At 33.8% G+C, this 14,369-nt stretch overlaps 1 protein-coding gene and 1 non-coding gene across 7 annotated transcripts in view; both read left to right on the top strand.

Annotated features, from left to right (window-relative positions):
- BLTP3B (bridge-like lipid transfer protein family member 3B) overlaps nucleotides 1–14,369 on the top strand; it is a 120,705-nt gene that overhangs the window by 31,190 nt on the left and 75,146 nt on the right. For all 6 annotated transcript variants that reach the window (XR_010411378.1, XM_045872770.3, XM_045872769.3 and 3 more), the window contains 5 exons: nucleotides 1,313–1,351; nucleotides 2,643–2,734; nucleotides 7,268–7,457; nucleotides 8,050–8,190; nucleotides 9,314–9,484. Coding sequence is in view for 5 of the 6 variants with exons in the window: in XM_045872770.3 (XP_045728726.1) it covers nucleotides 1,313–1,351; nucleotides 2,643–2,734; nucleotides 7,268–7,457; nucleotides 8,050–8,190; nucleotides 9,314–9,484 (633 nt within the window). In the remaining variant the exon portion in view is untranslated. The remainder of the gene's footprint in view (nucleotides 1–1,312; nucleotides 1,352–2,642; nucleotides 2,735–7,267; nucleotides 7,458–8,049; nucleotides 8,191–9,313; nucleotides 9,485–14,369) is intronic.
- On the top strand, nucleotides 9,961–10,067 carry LOC123845055 (U6 spliceosomal RNA). The gene has a single exon (XR_006790904.1). It is a non-coding gene; the product is annotated as a U6 spliceosomal RNA (small nuclear RNA).

The raw sequence follows: 14,369 nt of genomic DNA on the forward strand, positions 1-14,369 counted from the left end.
TTGCATGAATATGTGCCAGATAAATTTAATTGAAGTCATATGCTAATATATTATTAATTTATAGTTTAATTTTTGTTTAAAGTTTAATTTTAACATTTAAATAAAGTATTGGTAGTTATTAATAAAATAATTGGTTAAATTTGGCATATATTCAAAGATAGTTTTTCATAAGATTTATTGTTAATAGGGACAATTTAAATTTGTAGTAAGTAAACATGATTTCAAATAAAGACATGAAAACATCAGTCCTTACCTTATTCTGTACATTGTACTTTTATTTGAAATTTTATTTCTTTTCCTCATTTGTTTCTTCCTCAAGGATTTTTAAGTTTTCTTTTATTATTATTATTCCTCCTTATTAAAATTTATTCCTGCATACCTTTGACTCTAATTGTATGTCGTATCACTTCTTGCTCTTAAAGACCAGTCTTTTTGAGAGTCTGCTCAGTAGAAATACTGCCTGAGTAATCTGTTTCATAAAATTAAAATTGGACTCCAAAGAAAAGATTGTAGAAAAGTTCCTATATTGTTCAATGGTGACCTTTAACCCAAATATCTATAAAGATGTGACTTTTTAGTGTATGTTTGAACATTATTATTTGATACTGCCTACATTTACCTGAGTGCCCTCACCTTTGTGTTTTTCTTGAATATCTACAAAAAGATTGGTCAGAATTTTATTTTATTAAAAAAATTTTTTTCTAAAGATTTTATTTTTAAGTAATCTCCACACCCAACATGGGGCTTAAAGTCATGACCTTGAGAGCAAGAGTCACATGTTCTTCCAAGACTGAGCCAGCCAGGCATCCTATGGTCAGAATTTTAGAATTTAAAAAACTGTTCAATGAATAAAAGACTGGTTATGCTCTGCTGGGAAATCTTAGTTTAAATTACAAAGTTAAAGAGGTGCCTGGCTGGCTCAACCAGAAGAGCATGTGACTCTTAATCTTAGGGTCGTGACTTCAAGCCCCACGTTGGGCATGGAGCCTACTTAAAATTAAATCAATCAATGATGAAGTTAAAATGTGTTTTAAGGTCTGGGAAAAAAGAAACTTATGAGGACCTAAAATTCTTATTTTAAAAGATAACTAAGAAAATATGATTAGTAGTCTTTTCTTATATAAAATAGGTACATCTAATTTCAAGAGTCTGAGTTGCTCAGTTTATTACTTTGCAATTTGAGAAAAAGTCATCTGATAGAATTTGGTATGTCTATCACTATATTTAGAGCACATCGGTGTTGATTGCTGTTTTAAATTATTTTTTAATGATTGATTTTAAAGAAAAAAAATTTGTTTGTTTTTTTTGTTAGATTCCATGGACAAAATTGAAAACACATCCCATCTGTTTGGTGAGTTCTGACTTGCCTCAGAAATAAACATTTATATATGCATATGATCTAACTATTCTGCTAATATTAATCTTTTGTTTCATAGAAACACGGTCTTCTGGCTTTTCTACAGATTGGCTTTCATTTTATTTGGATGGTACTTAGTTTTTTCAGCCCTTAAATGAGAAGTTTGAGTTTTAAAATGGGAGGGTCCTTTAAAATTTTTCAGATGTATTATGTTCTAAGTTGTTATATTTTTATTGTATCATTTAGCTCTTTATTGACATACTATGACAGTTTTAGTAACATTTAATTCAAACTGTGTTTCTGATTTTATTGATCTACTAAATTAAATAATATGCACCTGAATATACTTTCCTTTTTTTTTTTAAGATTTTATTATTTATTTATTTGAGAGAGAGCACACACACATACACAAGAGTGGGGTGGGAAGGGGCAGAGGGAGAGGGATAAGCCAACTCCCCGCTGAGCAGGGAGCCCAGAGGGGCTTGATCTCAGGACCCTGGGATCATGACCTGAGAGGCGAAGGCAGATGCTTAACCAACTGAGCCTCCTACTTTCCTTTTTATGGAAAATTGAAGAAAGATTGGTCATTTGGTCATTTATTGATTCATTCATTCCACATATATTTATTGAGTACCCTCCCTGTGCCCTGAGGGAACTTAATATTTTTATAGAGGAGACCAACAACAAACAAGTAAACAAGACAATTTCGGATAATAAATGCTATATTAAAATAGAGAATGAAGAATGACTGAGTTGTGTTAGTGATGACTACTAAGAACATTTGATCTTCAAGCAAAACTATTAGCTTGAAAGACATTTTTTCATTATGGCAATGTTTATTTTTTCACATTTCTTGCATATTTCATATTTTTCAGTGTTGCATGTCTTAAATCTCAAGTCTTAGATTGGGATAAGCTTTTACAGCTACTTAAATCCCATTCATTAATATATAATCTCATTTAGCAATTAATAATATCATACATTCTGGAATTAGAGATTTGGCTTCTGTAAAATCTGATGATTTCAGCAGCATATGGCTACTTGTAGTATTTTTGTCTCATACTCCTAGATGCCCACAGCTTTTTTTATCAGATGCCTTGAGAAAGGACTGAGCACATTTTCTGTTTTGGTATTTGTCTTTTTAGACTTTTAGAGAGACATTTAAAGTGACTCCGCTTACTTACTGTTTACGTTGTTCCTAAAGAAAGAGAAAATAGTGTTACATGATATTTTCATAAAATACATAAAATACCTAATTTTTAAATTTTTAATGTATTTTTATTAGTCCCTGGATAAAGTAATAATGGAAATGAGTACATGTGAAGAACCACGAAATCCTAATGGCCCATCACCAATTGCAACTGCTTCAGGACAAAGGTAAGCTATTTCCTTTAATCTGCATGACTTGTAAAGGGAGTTCTTTTCTGTAGTTAGCTCTGTTATCTGTAGTAATGGAACATAAAATAAAATTTCCTAACCTCAGACAGTTTCTATTTCAGTCACCTTTTCCCATGATATCTTGCAGTTTTGGTATTATGTTACCAAAGTTGTAGAATTGATTTTTAGCCTCTTTTATTCATCTTGCTTTCCTTGATATTAAATAGTAATGATCAACCAAAAACATCCTATAAATCAGATAATATCTTAGTCTCTGAATAGTTTCTTTGCCTCTCATTTATTCTATGCATCAGTGGAACTTTTATGACTCTTAAGGGTTAAGTTGATGTCCTAAAAAATTATAGGCCTTTTGGGTTACTCTAAAATTCATGAAATATAGAATGTTCACACTTTTTATAAATTGGATTTTCATAGATAAAATCAGGTGCTAATAAAGTAGAAGCTTGGGGGCCATTTTGCAAAGTCTTAAAAAGTTAGATGTTAAAAAAATAGATTTTTTTTTTTAAAGATTTTATTTATATATTTGAGAGAGTGAGCAAGAGGGCACAAGCAGGGGGAGGGGCAGAGGGACAAGCAGACTCCCTGCTGAGTGGGAAGCCTGATGTAGTGCTGGATCCCAGGACTCCCAAGATCATGACCTGAGGTGAAGTCAGACACTTAACCAACTGAGCCACCCAGGCGCCCCTTAAAAAATGGATCTTTAAAAAATTGCCTGTTTATTATTGCGTCCATTACATTTGGCTTTCATACTATATATCATTTTCTTAAGGCAGGATTTCTGCACTAATTTTTGTGCACCTATTCATGTAAAATGTTCACATAGATTTTAATGTGATTAGTGCCTCCTCAAGTTGTAGAACGCAGCAGCCCTGAACATTTTATAGAATTCGGGTGCTGTGTCAAACCAATGATAAAACTCTTCTTTGGAATGAACGTACATGGGGTGCCTGGCTGGCTCAGTTGGTAGAGCATGTGGCTGTTGATCTTGGAATTGTAAGTTTGAGCCCCATGTTGGGTATAGAGATTACTTAAAAATAAAATCTTTAAAAAAATAAAAAAAAAGAGAATGAATGTACACATCAGATACACAGACACACACACTCATGCATTTCCACCTTCCTCTTTCACCAAGGTTGAACTACCTTTACATTAGTGCTTTCTGTGAGAATACCTATAGCCTGATCAGTAACACTCCACATAGGAATCTGATGGTGATCCATCAGTCCACTGCTAAGAGTTGACTGAAGGCCAGGTTTATCAGGTGTACAGTTTATATTTGGCCTACAGGTAATAGTGACTGGGAAAAGAGCTTTCACATTAACTTCTTTGTAGTTTATACATCATCCAGCAATTTGAGATTTTAAAGTTTAAATTATGATTTCATGTGTGATAGAGTAGATTGGAGCAGTTGGTCATGTTGGATAGAGTCCAAAAAATTGGAGAAAAAGTAGAGGTGTTTATAAGATTATTGAAAGTGGAAAAGAAGATCAGGAAAATTGCTGTTGTTGATAATGTTCTTCTTAACTCATGTTTTTATAGTATCAATAAGCTTTATAATTTTGGCTTTGTAATCATATGATGATAATCCTTATATTTTTATGTATGGTAGTATGGTTAATCTATTTCCACATTTTCCAGACTTGCCTGATTATAGCATTCACTTAGGATGCTTATTAAATCTATATTCTTTTAGGTCCCTTTTTTTGAAATTATGATTCTTGAGGTCTAGAATGGTTATCAAGAATGTGATTATGTATTTTTAACAATTCTTTATACTTATACAACTTGGAGAAACACTGATCAATATGATTTTGTCTCTATGAGATTAAAATACAGGGAAATGAATATTTAACAGGCTGGCCTTACCTTCTGTGCCAGACCTGTGAGTTGATTGTGTTCCCATAGATTAATGATCTAGTAAATTTGTAAGTTCAGAAATTTTATCACTTCATATAGAGGAGATCTACATCTTTGTGAAGAGTAATCAAACTTAGAAGAGACTTGTTTGAATACTGGAATTTCACCTTTTTAATTTATAATGGATGACATAGCCAGAAACTTGTAGACTTTAGTCATTGATTCAGGCTTCACCCGTCTGGTGGTAAATACTCCAATTCAGTTGTAACACTTTTTTTTTTAATGCACAAGTTAGAACAGATGGGGTTGGATATTCCAAAGGGCATTGCCAGATAATAATTATAGAATAATATATTCTTTCCAACTCCAGGAATATTTCTAGCCAAGTGACCAAGTATTTGTCCTTGGGATTAAAGCAGCTTCTCCCTAGGATGCTGATGAGTTCTTCCTCTTTAGTTTTCCATAATATTGTAAATAATAGTTACATTTCATAAAGTATGAATCAAGAGATAGGCTGTTTGGTTCATATGCATTATTGCATGCAACCCACATGTAACTTGCAAAGTATTATCTGATTTAAAAGATAGGTCATCTGAGGATTAGGAAGCTTAGGTAATTTATTCAGTAAGATAGTAAATCAAGATGCTTAGCAGCAGGTATAGGAGAGGGATGTACATGATCAATAAAAATGATGGGTTCACTTTTATATATGTTGGCTTTGAAATGTATGGGAGTCAGCCTCGTGGAAATAGCTGGTGGACATTTGAATTTTAACACTCTGAAGTTCTAGGGAGAAATCTGGATAGAGATTTAGGAATAATGGTCATAGTGATAATAATTGAAGTAATGTGTTATGTGGACAAACTTTTATTACCCTTCCTGCCAAAATATATTGGTAGTCTATATTCCAGTCATACTGTACTACTCATTATTCTCGAAATATGACCTCTACTTTCCTACTTTTCTGTGCCTTTCCTTGTACTTTTCCCTAATATAAGATTTCCCTTCTTCCTATCACTCACTGTAGGAAATATATTTTTCTTTCCTAGATAGATTTCCTTAGTTATGAACAATTTCTTCCTCTACCAAGTGTAATGATGATTCCTTTTTTAAAGCACTTAATTACAGACTGCCTAATGTTTCGGTTCCTATGTTTTTCCTCTCCAAGTAACTTGCGAGCCCTAGAATACCACAACTATATTTCAGTTTTCCTTATGTCCCAGCATTGTGCACATGGTAGATGCTCAATAAATATTTGCTGATTTGGATTAGAGAATATGAACTTTTTCTGACTTTATTCCTAAATTTGAGATTATATTGTACTTATAGTCTGTAGCCTTCTTTGTGTCAGGAATTTAGCTTTCTTATTTACTTTGTAGATTCCAGTTGTTTGAACATCTGGCAACTTGAGAATAGGCAGTTTTGGATAGTGATTATATATAATAACCTAATTTGAAGAGTAACCTTTCAGGGGGGACTGGGTCGCTCAGTTGATTAAGTGTCCAACTCTTGATCTCCTCTCAGGTCATGATCTCAAGGTCATGAGATGGAGCCTCCCATCGGTCTCCTTGCTGGGTGTGACACTTGCTTAAGATTCTCTCTCCCTCTGCCCCTCCCCCTGCTCATGCACACGGACCCTCTCTCTTTTTCTCTCTCTCTCAAAAAAAATAAAGAGTAACCTTCACTCACACCTGTCAAAATGGCTTCAATCAAAACCACAAGGAACAAGTATTAGTGAGGATGTGGGGTAAAGGAACACTTGTGCACTGTTGGTGGGAATGCAAACTGGTATAGCCACTGTGGAAAACAGTATGGAGGTTCCTCAAAAAATTAGAAATAGAACTACCCCTACAATCCAGTAATTGTACTACTGAGTGCAACAACACTGAATACTACTGAATTGCACCAAAGAATGCAACAACACCAATTAGAAAGGATACATGCACCCCTATGCTTATTACGGCATTATTTATAATAGCCAAGATATGGGAGCAGCCCAAGTATCCGTCGATTGATGAATGCATAAAGAAAAAGTGGTATATATCTACAATGCAGTATTACTCAGCCATTAAAAAAGAATGAAATCTTGCCATTTGGAACAACATGATGGGTCTAGAGCGTATAGTGCTAAGCAAGATACGTCAGTCAGAGAAAGACAAATACTGTATGATTTTGGAATTTAAGAAACAAAACAAACGAGCAAAGGGAAAAAAAGAGAAACAAACCAAGAAACAGACTCCTAAGTATAGAGAACAAACTAATGGGTACCAGAGGGGAGAGGTGGGTGAAATAGATGATGGAGATCAAAGAGTACACTTCCAATGAGCACTAAATAGTGTATAGAATTGTTAGGTTACTATTGCATACCTGAAAGTAATATATTACTGTATATTAACTATACTGGAAGTAAAATAAAAAACTTACAAAATAAAGAGTAACCTTAAACTTTAAAAATCTTTTATCATTTTGAGAAGAACATTTTTATAATTTACATGTAATCAGCCTAGATTATTGTTTTAACCAAGAAATTTTTTACATAAAAATGAATAATATAATGGTCAGTTTGTGCACTTGTGTGAGAATATTAACAGATAACCTTTTAATGATTTGTTTTGGCTTCAGTGCATTATATTTTGTTTTGCTTTGTTTTTCCAGTGAATATGGCTTTGCTGAAAAAGTAGTTGAGGGAATTACTGTTTCTGTAAATTCCATTATTATCCGCATTGGAGCAAAAGCTTTCAATGCATCCTTTGAACTTTCCCAGCTAAGGATCTATAGCGTAAATGCAAACTGGGAACATGGAGATTTAAGATTTACTCGTATTCAACATCCACAGAGAGGAGAGGTAAACATTTTTCATTCTTTGTTTAAAAAAATGTTTTAGTCACTGATAAATAAAGAGGACATTTTAAAATACTTACTTCTTATAGTTACCTAGATTTACATACTACATTTACTCTTACCTTTTAACTATACTTTTCTCTGTATTTCTCTTAGTTATTTAATTAAAAATGTGCATATTTTAGTGTTTTTACTGTAATCTTTCAATTTATAGAGTTAATAAACCCCTTCTTTTAGTGAACTCCATTTTAACTTCTCAGCTACTCAGAATTGAATTTTAAATATACAAAGCTAAAATGTTATTTACATTTTTTTTGTTCACATGATTCAAAGGCTCTTTGTACTTTATATCAAAATTGAAGTATAAACAGCTTTATAAATAATATAATTGAAGATATGTTACTGAATTTGTTGTAACTATACAATTTAAAAAATAAAAGCATAGTGAATATATCTAGAATGTCATAAGAAAATTAGTAAAGACATAAAATTTTATTTAGCTTATTTGTTTAGCTTTTTGTTGTTTTTACAAATCTACATGTCTCTCAGTTCTGTTTTGCTTGAGTAACTGAAGCTATTCTCTTTGTTCTCCTTAGGTTTTGACGTTTAAAGAAATAAATTGGCAGATGATTCGAATAGAGGCAGATGCTACTCAAAGTTCACATCTTGGAATTATGTGTGCTCCTGTTCGATTAATAACCAACCAATCAAAAATCAGAGTCACACTTAAAAGAAGAGTAAGTCAGCAGGGTGACCTTTTTGGTTCGTGTGATAACTAGTGGAATTGAGAGGAAATTTTAAATAATTTTCAGGTGAAACCTTGGAATATTAAAACAAAGCAAAATAAAAGGAAATATAATGGCTCAAGTAGTACTTGAAGAAATCTAGTGTAATAATATTTTTCAATTTTCTGGATTTAACACTTAGATTTTTACTTTTGATTAATAGATTCTCCATTGCCAAGTATATATATATATATATTTAAAGATTTTATTTATTTATCTGAGAGAGAGAATGGGAGACAGAGAGCATGAGAGGGGGAGGGTCAGAGGGAGAAGCAGACTCCCCGCCGAGCAGGGAGCCCGATGTGGGACTCGATCCCAGGACTCCAGAATCATGACCTGAGCCGAAGGCAGTTGCTTAACCAACTGAGCCACCCAGGCGCCCCAATTGCCAAATATTTTTGAACATTAACTGTCTTATAATTTCATTTCTTCTATTGAATCTTACTTAGGAGTATGTAAACAGCAAAAGCCAAAACTAGCTTTTAAAAGGTTATTAAGATATGAATGCTAATTTGGATAAATAGGGAAGATAGTTACTTAAAGATATCAGAAGTTGAAAGTTCACTGTAGATTGTAATGAAATTTAATGGAGTAATGACTTTTTAAAACATGGCTCAATTAAAGTCTCAATAATATGTTTTATATCACTAGACACAAATATTCTAAATTAAATTGAAAAATTTTTTTCAGTATAATGTTTAATACAATATTGTGAAATGTGGTTAAAATAGCATTCAGTTTATAATTTTAATGCTTCTTTCTGTACTAGAATTAGCACAATTAATATAGGTAATTTTATGATTTATTAGCTATAAGTGCAGAATTAAATTACATAAGTGCGTGTACCTGCATAATGTGCATCTGTTAAGGTATAGGAATTTGTCAGTCTTTTTTACCACTCTATCTCCAATACAAGGAGATATTCCTTCTATAGTATAGGAGCACAATAAATAATTGGTGAATGAAGGAAGGATCTGTGTTTAATTTCATGCAGACATTTTAAATATTTTTAAAACATTAGTGCATTGTAAGTTTTATGTCTTGGCTTAATTTTATGAATCATTTTTTCTGACAGTTAAAGGACTGCAATGTTATTGCAACAAAGTTAGTTCTAATATTGGATGACTTATTATGGGTTTTAACGGATTCCCAGTTGAAGGCTATGGTACAATATGCAAAATCTCTTAGCGAAGCAATAGAAAAATCAACAGAACAAAGGAAGAGTATGGCTCCAGAACCTACGCAGGTATGTTTTTTTTTTGTTTTTTTTTTTTGACAGGGAGAGACACAGCGAGAGAGGGAACACAAGCAGGGGGAGTGGGAGAGGGAGAAGCAGGCTTCCCGCAGAGCAGGGAGCCCGATGCGGGGCTTGATCCCAGGACTCTGGGATCATGGCCTGAGCCGAAGGCAGACGCTTAACGACTGAGCCACCCAGGCGCCCCACGCAGGTATGCTTTTAAGAGGAAAATACTTAATATGTAAATGGTTTAAAAATCAGAATGGTTAGTTATTTTCTTTATGTGAAATAGATTGTAAGACTTTGAGTCCAAGAATCTTTTATCTAGATATCTTACTGCATCATTTTCTACACATGGAATCTATATGAAAACATATATTAAATGTGTTTCTGACTATATGATACTTATTTTGTTTGGAATTCTGTACTAGGCACTAGAGTTAACGATGACATAAAAGTATTTGATGTTATAAATACCTCTTTTCGTGCTCGCTTTGGTAGCACATATACTAAAATTGGAACGATACTGAGGAGATTAGCATGGCCCCTGTGCAAGGATGACATGCAAGTTCATGAAGCGTTCCATATTTTTGAGAGACTATGGACTCTGAGAAACAAACTGAGGGTTCTAGAGGGGAGGGAGGTGGGGGGATGGGTTAGCCTGGTGATGGGTATTAAAGAGGGCGCGTTCTGCATGGAGCACTGGGTGTTATGCACAAACAATGAATCATGGAACACTACATCAAAAACTAATGATGTACTGTATGGTGACTGACATAATAAAATAAAATAAATAAAAAATAAATACCTGTTTTCAGGAAGTAAAATACAACTTAAACTTACTAAAGTAAGGGCAAAAGGAAAAAAACTTGGGTATAGTCAAGGGAGAAATGTGAGAATTAATATTACAGAAGATGTAAAACCCTGGGAAATTGCTGAAGTTCAACACAAAACTGTTAGCATTGTATCTGTTCTTAATAAAAACAAGGGATATTGTAAAATCCTATTTCTTTGAAGCTATTTCTTTGGAAACAGAGTAATATATCTCAGATATATGGCTTATTGGTGATCTGGCTTGGTGCATGGAAGTAGCATACATTTTAAGCTTTCCTATGACTATTGAATTGGCATTAAGTACTATCTAGCTGCTATGTGATAAGGAACAGGGCTAGACACTGTAGATGTAAAAATGAATATTATCTGACCCTGTCCTCAAGGATCTCAGAGTATAATGGGAAGTCAAATATAAAACAAGTCATTGTAGTTCATCTTAAATGTTAGAGTGCAAATAAAAAGGGGAGTGAAGGAACCATAGAAGCATAGAGAAGTTGTAGTCAACTGCTTGCATAGTTTGGAAAGGTTTCACAAAGAGGATAATGAAACCAAGTCTTAAAAATGAAAAGTTTACAGGTGAGGGAAAGGATGTGTCAGATGAGGGAATGGAATCTGCACAAGTATATTGTTTTCTGTTTTTTGTTTTTTGCACAAGTATATTGTTAAAGAGCATGGTATTTCTGATAAAAATGAGTTTGGCGTTACTAGAGAAGTCTTTTTGAGAATAACATACACATGCCTCTCAGATACACACCTTTCCAGGTTTTAAGGAAATTGGGTTACACATACCCCATTTTGATGTGTTATTTCTTAAACTTGGTCTGCCAGAGAATGTGCTTATGTTAAAATGTCAGATTCTCCCTTTCCCAAACTACTCTTATCCTACTCGACAAATGAAAGGCCTTCTTCTTAATTCTTATTATTCTTAGTATGATGGATTTGTCTGAGAGGAAAAATACTAAAAAAGCTTGGGGTGTGACAAGATGGAGGTAATTTGAAATACTGTTATTCGTCTTGGAAGTCAATGACTAAATGACAAAGTTACAAGTCATGTGGTTTCTACTTCCACTTCTTTGCTTTCGACACATTTAAAAAAATTTTTTTTAAAGATTTTATTCATTTATTTGAGAGAGAGTGAGTGGGAGAGCATGTGTGGGGGAGGGTCAGAGGGAGAAGCAGACTCCCCGCTGAGTGGGGAGCCCGATGCAGGCCTTGATGCGGGGCTCGATCCCGGGACTCCAGGATCATGACCTGAGCCGAAGGCAGACGCTTAACTGATTGAGTCACCCAGGTACCCCTGTTTTCAACACATTTGAAGTAGGGTCTGTCTATACATATCAGCTATTAGATTATTAAAAATAACTTTTTAAAGTCATTTCATGAATCCTGGCATGTAATTTGAAGGAATTCAAAGAATCCTGTCATCTTGCTAAAATAAAACCATTTTCATTCCAATTTACCTATTTATATGAATAGTTCTCTAGAGCTTTTAGCCGTAAAAGTGAAATAAGGAATTGATGGTAAACCTTATATCATTCTACCAATAAATAATATTTATCCAATGAGATATCTTTATAATTCTCTGGGGGAACCTGATTTTAAAAGTTTGATGAACAGAACACTGAACTATTAACACAGAGTGGTCTTTCTGGGTGGGTAGCCCAAGTTTAGGCAGATGTATGTGGTGAATGGATGTAAGGGGCATTTGTTATATGTTGAAGAATTTGGACTTTTTCCTGTAGGCACGTGGAAGCCACTGGAAGTTTTTAGTAGGAAAGGATATCTAATAATGCTTGGTGGTATTATACTGGATGGGCTGAAGAAGAAAAAGATTGCCAGTCTAAAAAAGGGGTAGATTTGAACCTCTGGAAATGGTTTGAAAGAAGAAATCAACAAGCCAAACTGGGGAGAGATACCGGAGTCTTTCTTCAGTTGAAAATAAAGAAGAGAAAATTGAGGATTTTCAAATGATAATTGGTAGCCAGTAAGTAAAGGGAATGCAGAAGAAGGAAGCAGGTTTGATTAAGGGAAATAAGGCTAAGAAAAGGTAATAAATGAGTACCATTTTGAAGTTGAAAGAACATAATGAAATAGAAGTAATATTTTAAGTATTACCATCATAGGCATGAACACTAGTCTGTCAAGGTTTACAATGAGGATTTATGTAGCTTAGAATGTCAGTAACAGAGATGGTAATTGAAATTAAAGGCTAGTAGACAGAGTTTTGGTGTTACTGTAGGTCTTATTTAGATATGTGGATATATTTATATAGAATATAGATTAGGAAACCAGATAAAGATACAAATTAGGAAACTAGAAACAAAGATAAAGTTCTATAATCCTATCACCATAATAAAACCAGTGTCAGCATTTTGAGTTATTTCCTTACAGTCTTTTTGCCTAGGCACCTGCATTTTTCCTAGTTTTAGTATGTAGTAAGTGGATATATACAATTTTCTTCCATGTTGTTAGTCTTTGTAATTACTATTTTTTGTTGCTCCCTAATATTTCTTAGTAGACTTACTTAACCATTCACGCTACCACAGAGTTTCTTTCTTGAGTGGTAGTTGTCACATTACTACTTTAGGTATCATATAGAATGTCCTAATGATTTGAGGACCAAGAGAGTGGATAAGAGAGTGAAGTAGTTGATAGTGTTCCTTTGCTCAGCTGTACAAATTGAGAGACGTCTTCTCTCATAAATATTTGATTAGCTTCATCTTTTCCTTCTCTAAAAGGGAAGACTACACTGAAAACCAAGAAATGTTAAGATTATTCAGAAGGCAAAAGAGTTCATAATGGCCCACTTCCCCCCCACCCCCCGCAAACAGCGTATAAAAACTGAATCTACCACAACATTAAGAAAAGGGTTTGTAGAGAGATTAATGTTTATGTTTTTGTTTCTATCAGTATTTTTGTTGATGAAGAAGATAGAAACCCTGGTTAAAGAAATACAGGAGAATTTTTTCCTTCAAAATAGTACAATCATAGATATAAATAGTAGTCTGTTAAAGCTTTGAAAGTAGAAGAACATAAGTGATTTGCCTTGGGGCGCCTGGGTGGATCAGTTGGTTAAGTGTCTGACTCTTGTTCTCAGCTCAGGTCTTGATCTTAGGGTCCTGAGTTTAAGTGCTGTGTTGGGCTCCATGTGGGGCCTGGAACCTACTAAAAAAAAAAAGTAAAAATAAGTGATTTGTCTTATGGAAGTTACTTCGACAATTAGTAAAAAAAATTTTCTCAAGCCCCTAGAATTTAAGGCTTCACAATTATATTTCATCTTTACTTTTCTTTAATTACTGTGGGTCTTGATCATTTTCTTTGAGAAATTTTCATTTACTGAGTATACTTTGAAATTCGTTTACAGATAATTCTTAATAGATAATGTATAAACATGTATATATACAAAATATATATATACTTTAATTTTCCATATATCACTAACTATACTTTTATTAATGAATTGTTCTTAATTAGAAACTTTTTAATATTTTTTAATGAAAAGTTTGGTCTTCATTTTGTTAATTATTATCAAAATTTCATGTACAGTTCTTTAGCTTATGTAACAGATGATCTTACAGTATGCTTACGTATATAGAATCATTTTAGGCTGTTAAGTTCACATCAGTCTTTATACTTTAGCAGTATTCTATGCTTCTTCACTTTGGGGAGAAAAGAATTTGAATGCAGAGTCTGTTATAAATCTCTTCTGCTTTCTGGCTTCTTCAGATATCCATGTTCAAAGGATGTGCCTCATCTCTTACGAGAGGCACCAGAGCACTTACAGTGTATCACAAGGACTTCACAAAGAAGTGATTTATTTTTACAGGCTATATAATAGTGTATACAGCTGATGTATACAGGGCTCGCATTTGTTTCTCTTTTTTTAAAAAAAGATTTATTTATTTGAGAGTGGGGTGTGTGTGGGTGTGAGTGAGGCTGTTCGGGGTGGGGGAGGGGTAGAGGGAGAATCTTCAAGCCGACTGCCCGCTGAGTCCATGCCTGATGCGGGGCTCCATCTCACAACAGGTGAGATCAAAACAAGAGCTGAAACCAAGAAATG

This window comes from Mirounga angustirostris, unplaced genomic scaffold (genome assembly GCF_029215605.1).
Source record: "Mirounga angustirostris isolate CCGP_5_RB_7025 unplaced genomic scaffold, mMirAng1.0.hap1 SCAF_5, whole genome shotgun sequence".
NCBI lineage: Eukaryota > Metazoa > Chordata > Mammalia > Carnivora > Phocidae > Mirounga > Mirounga angustirostris.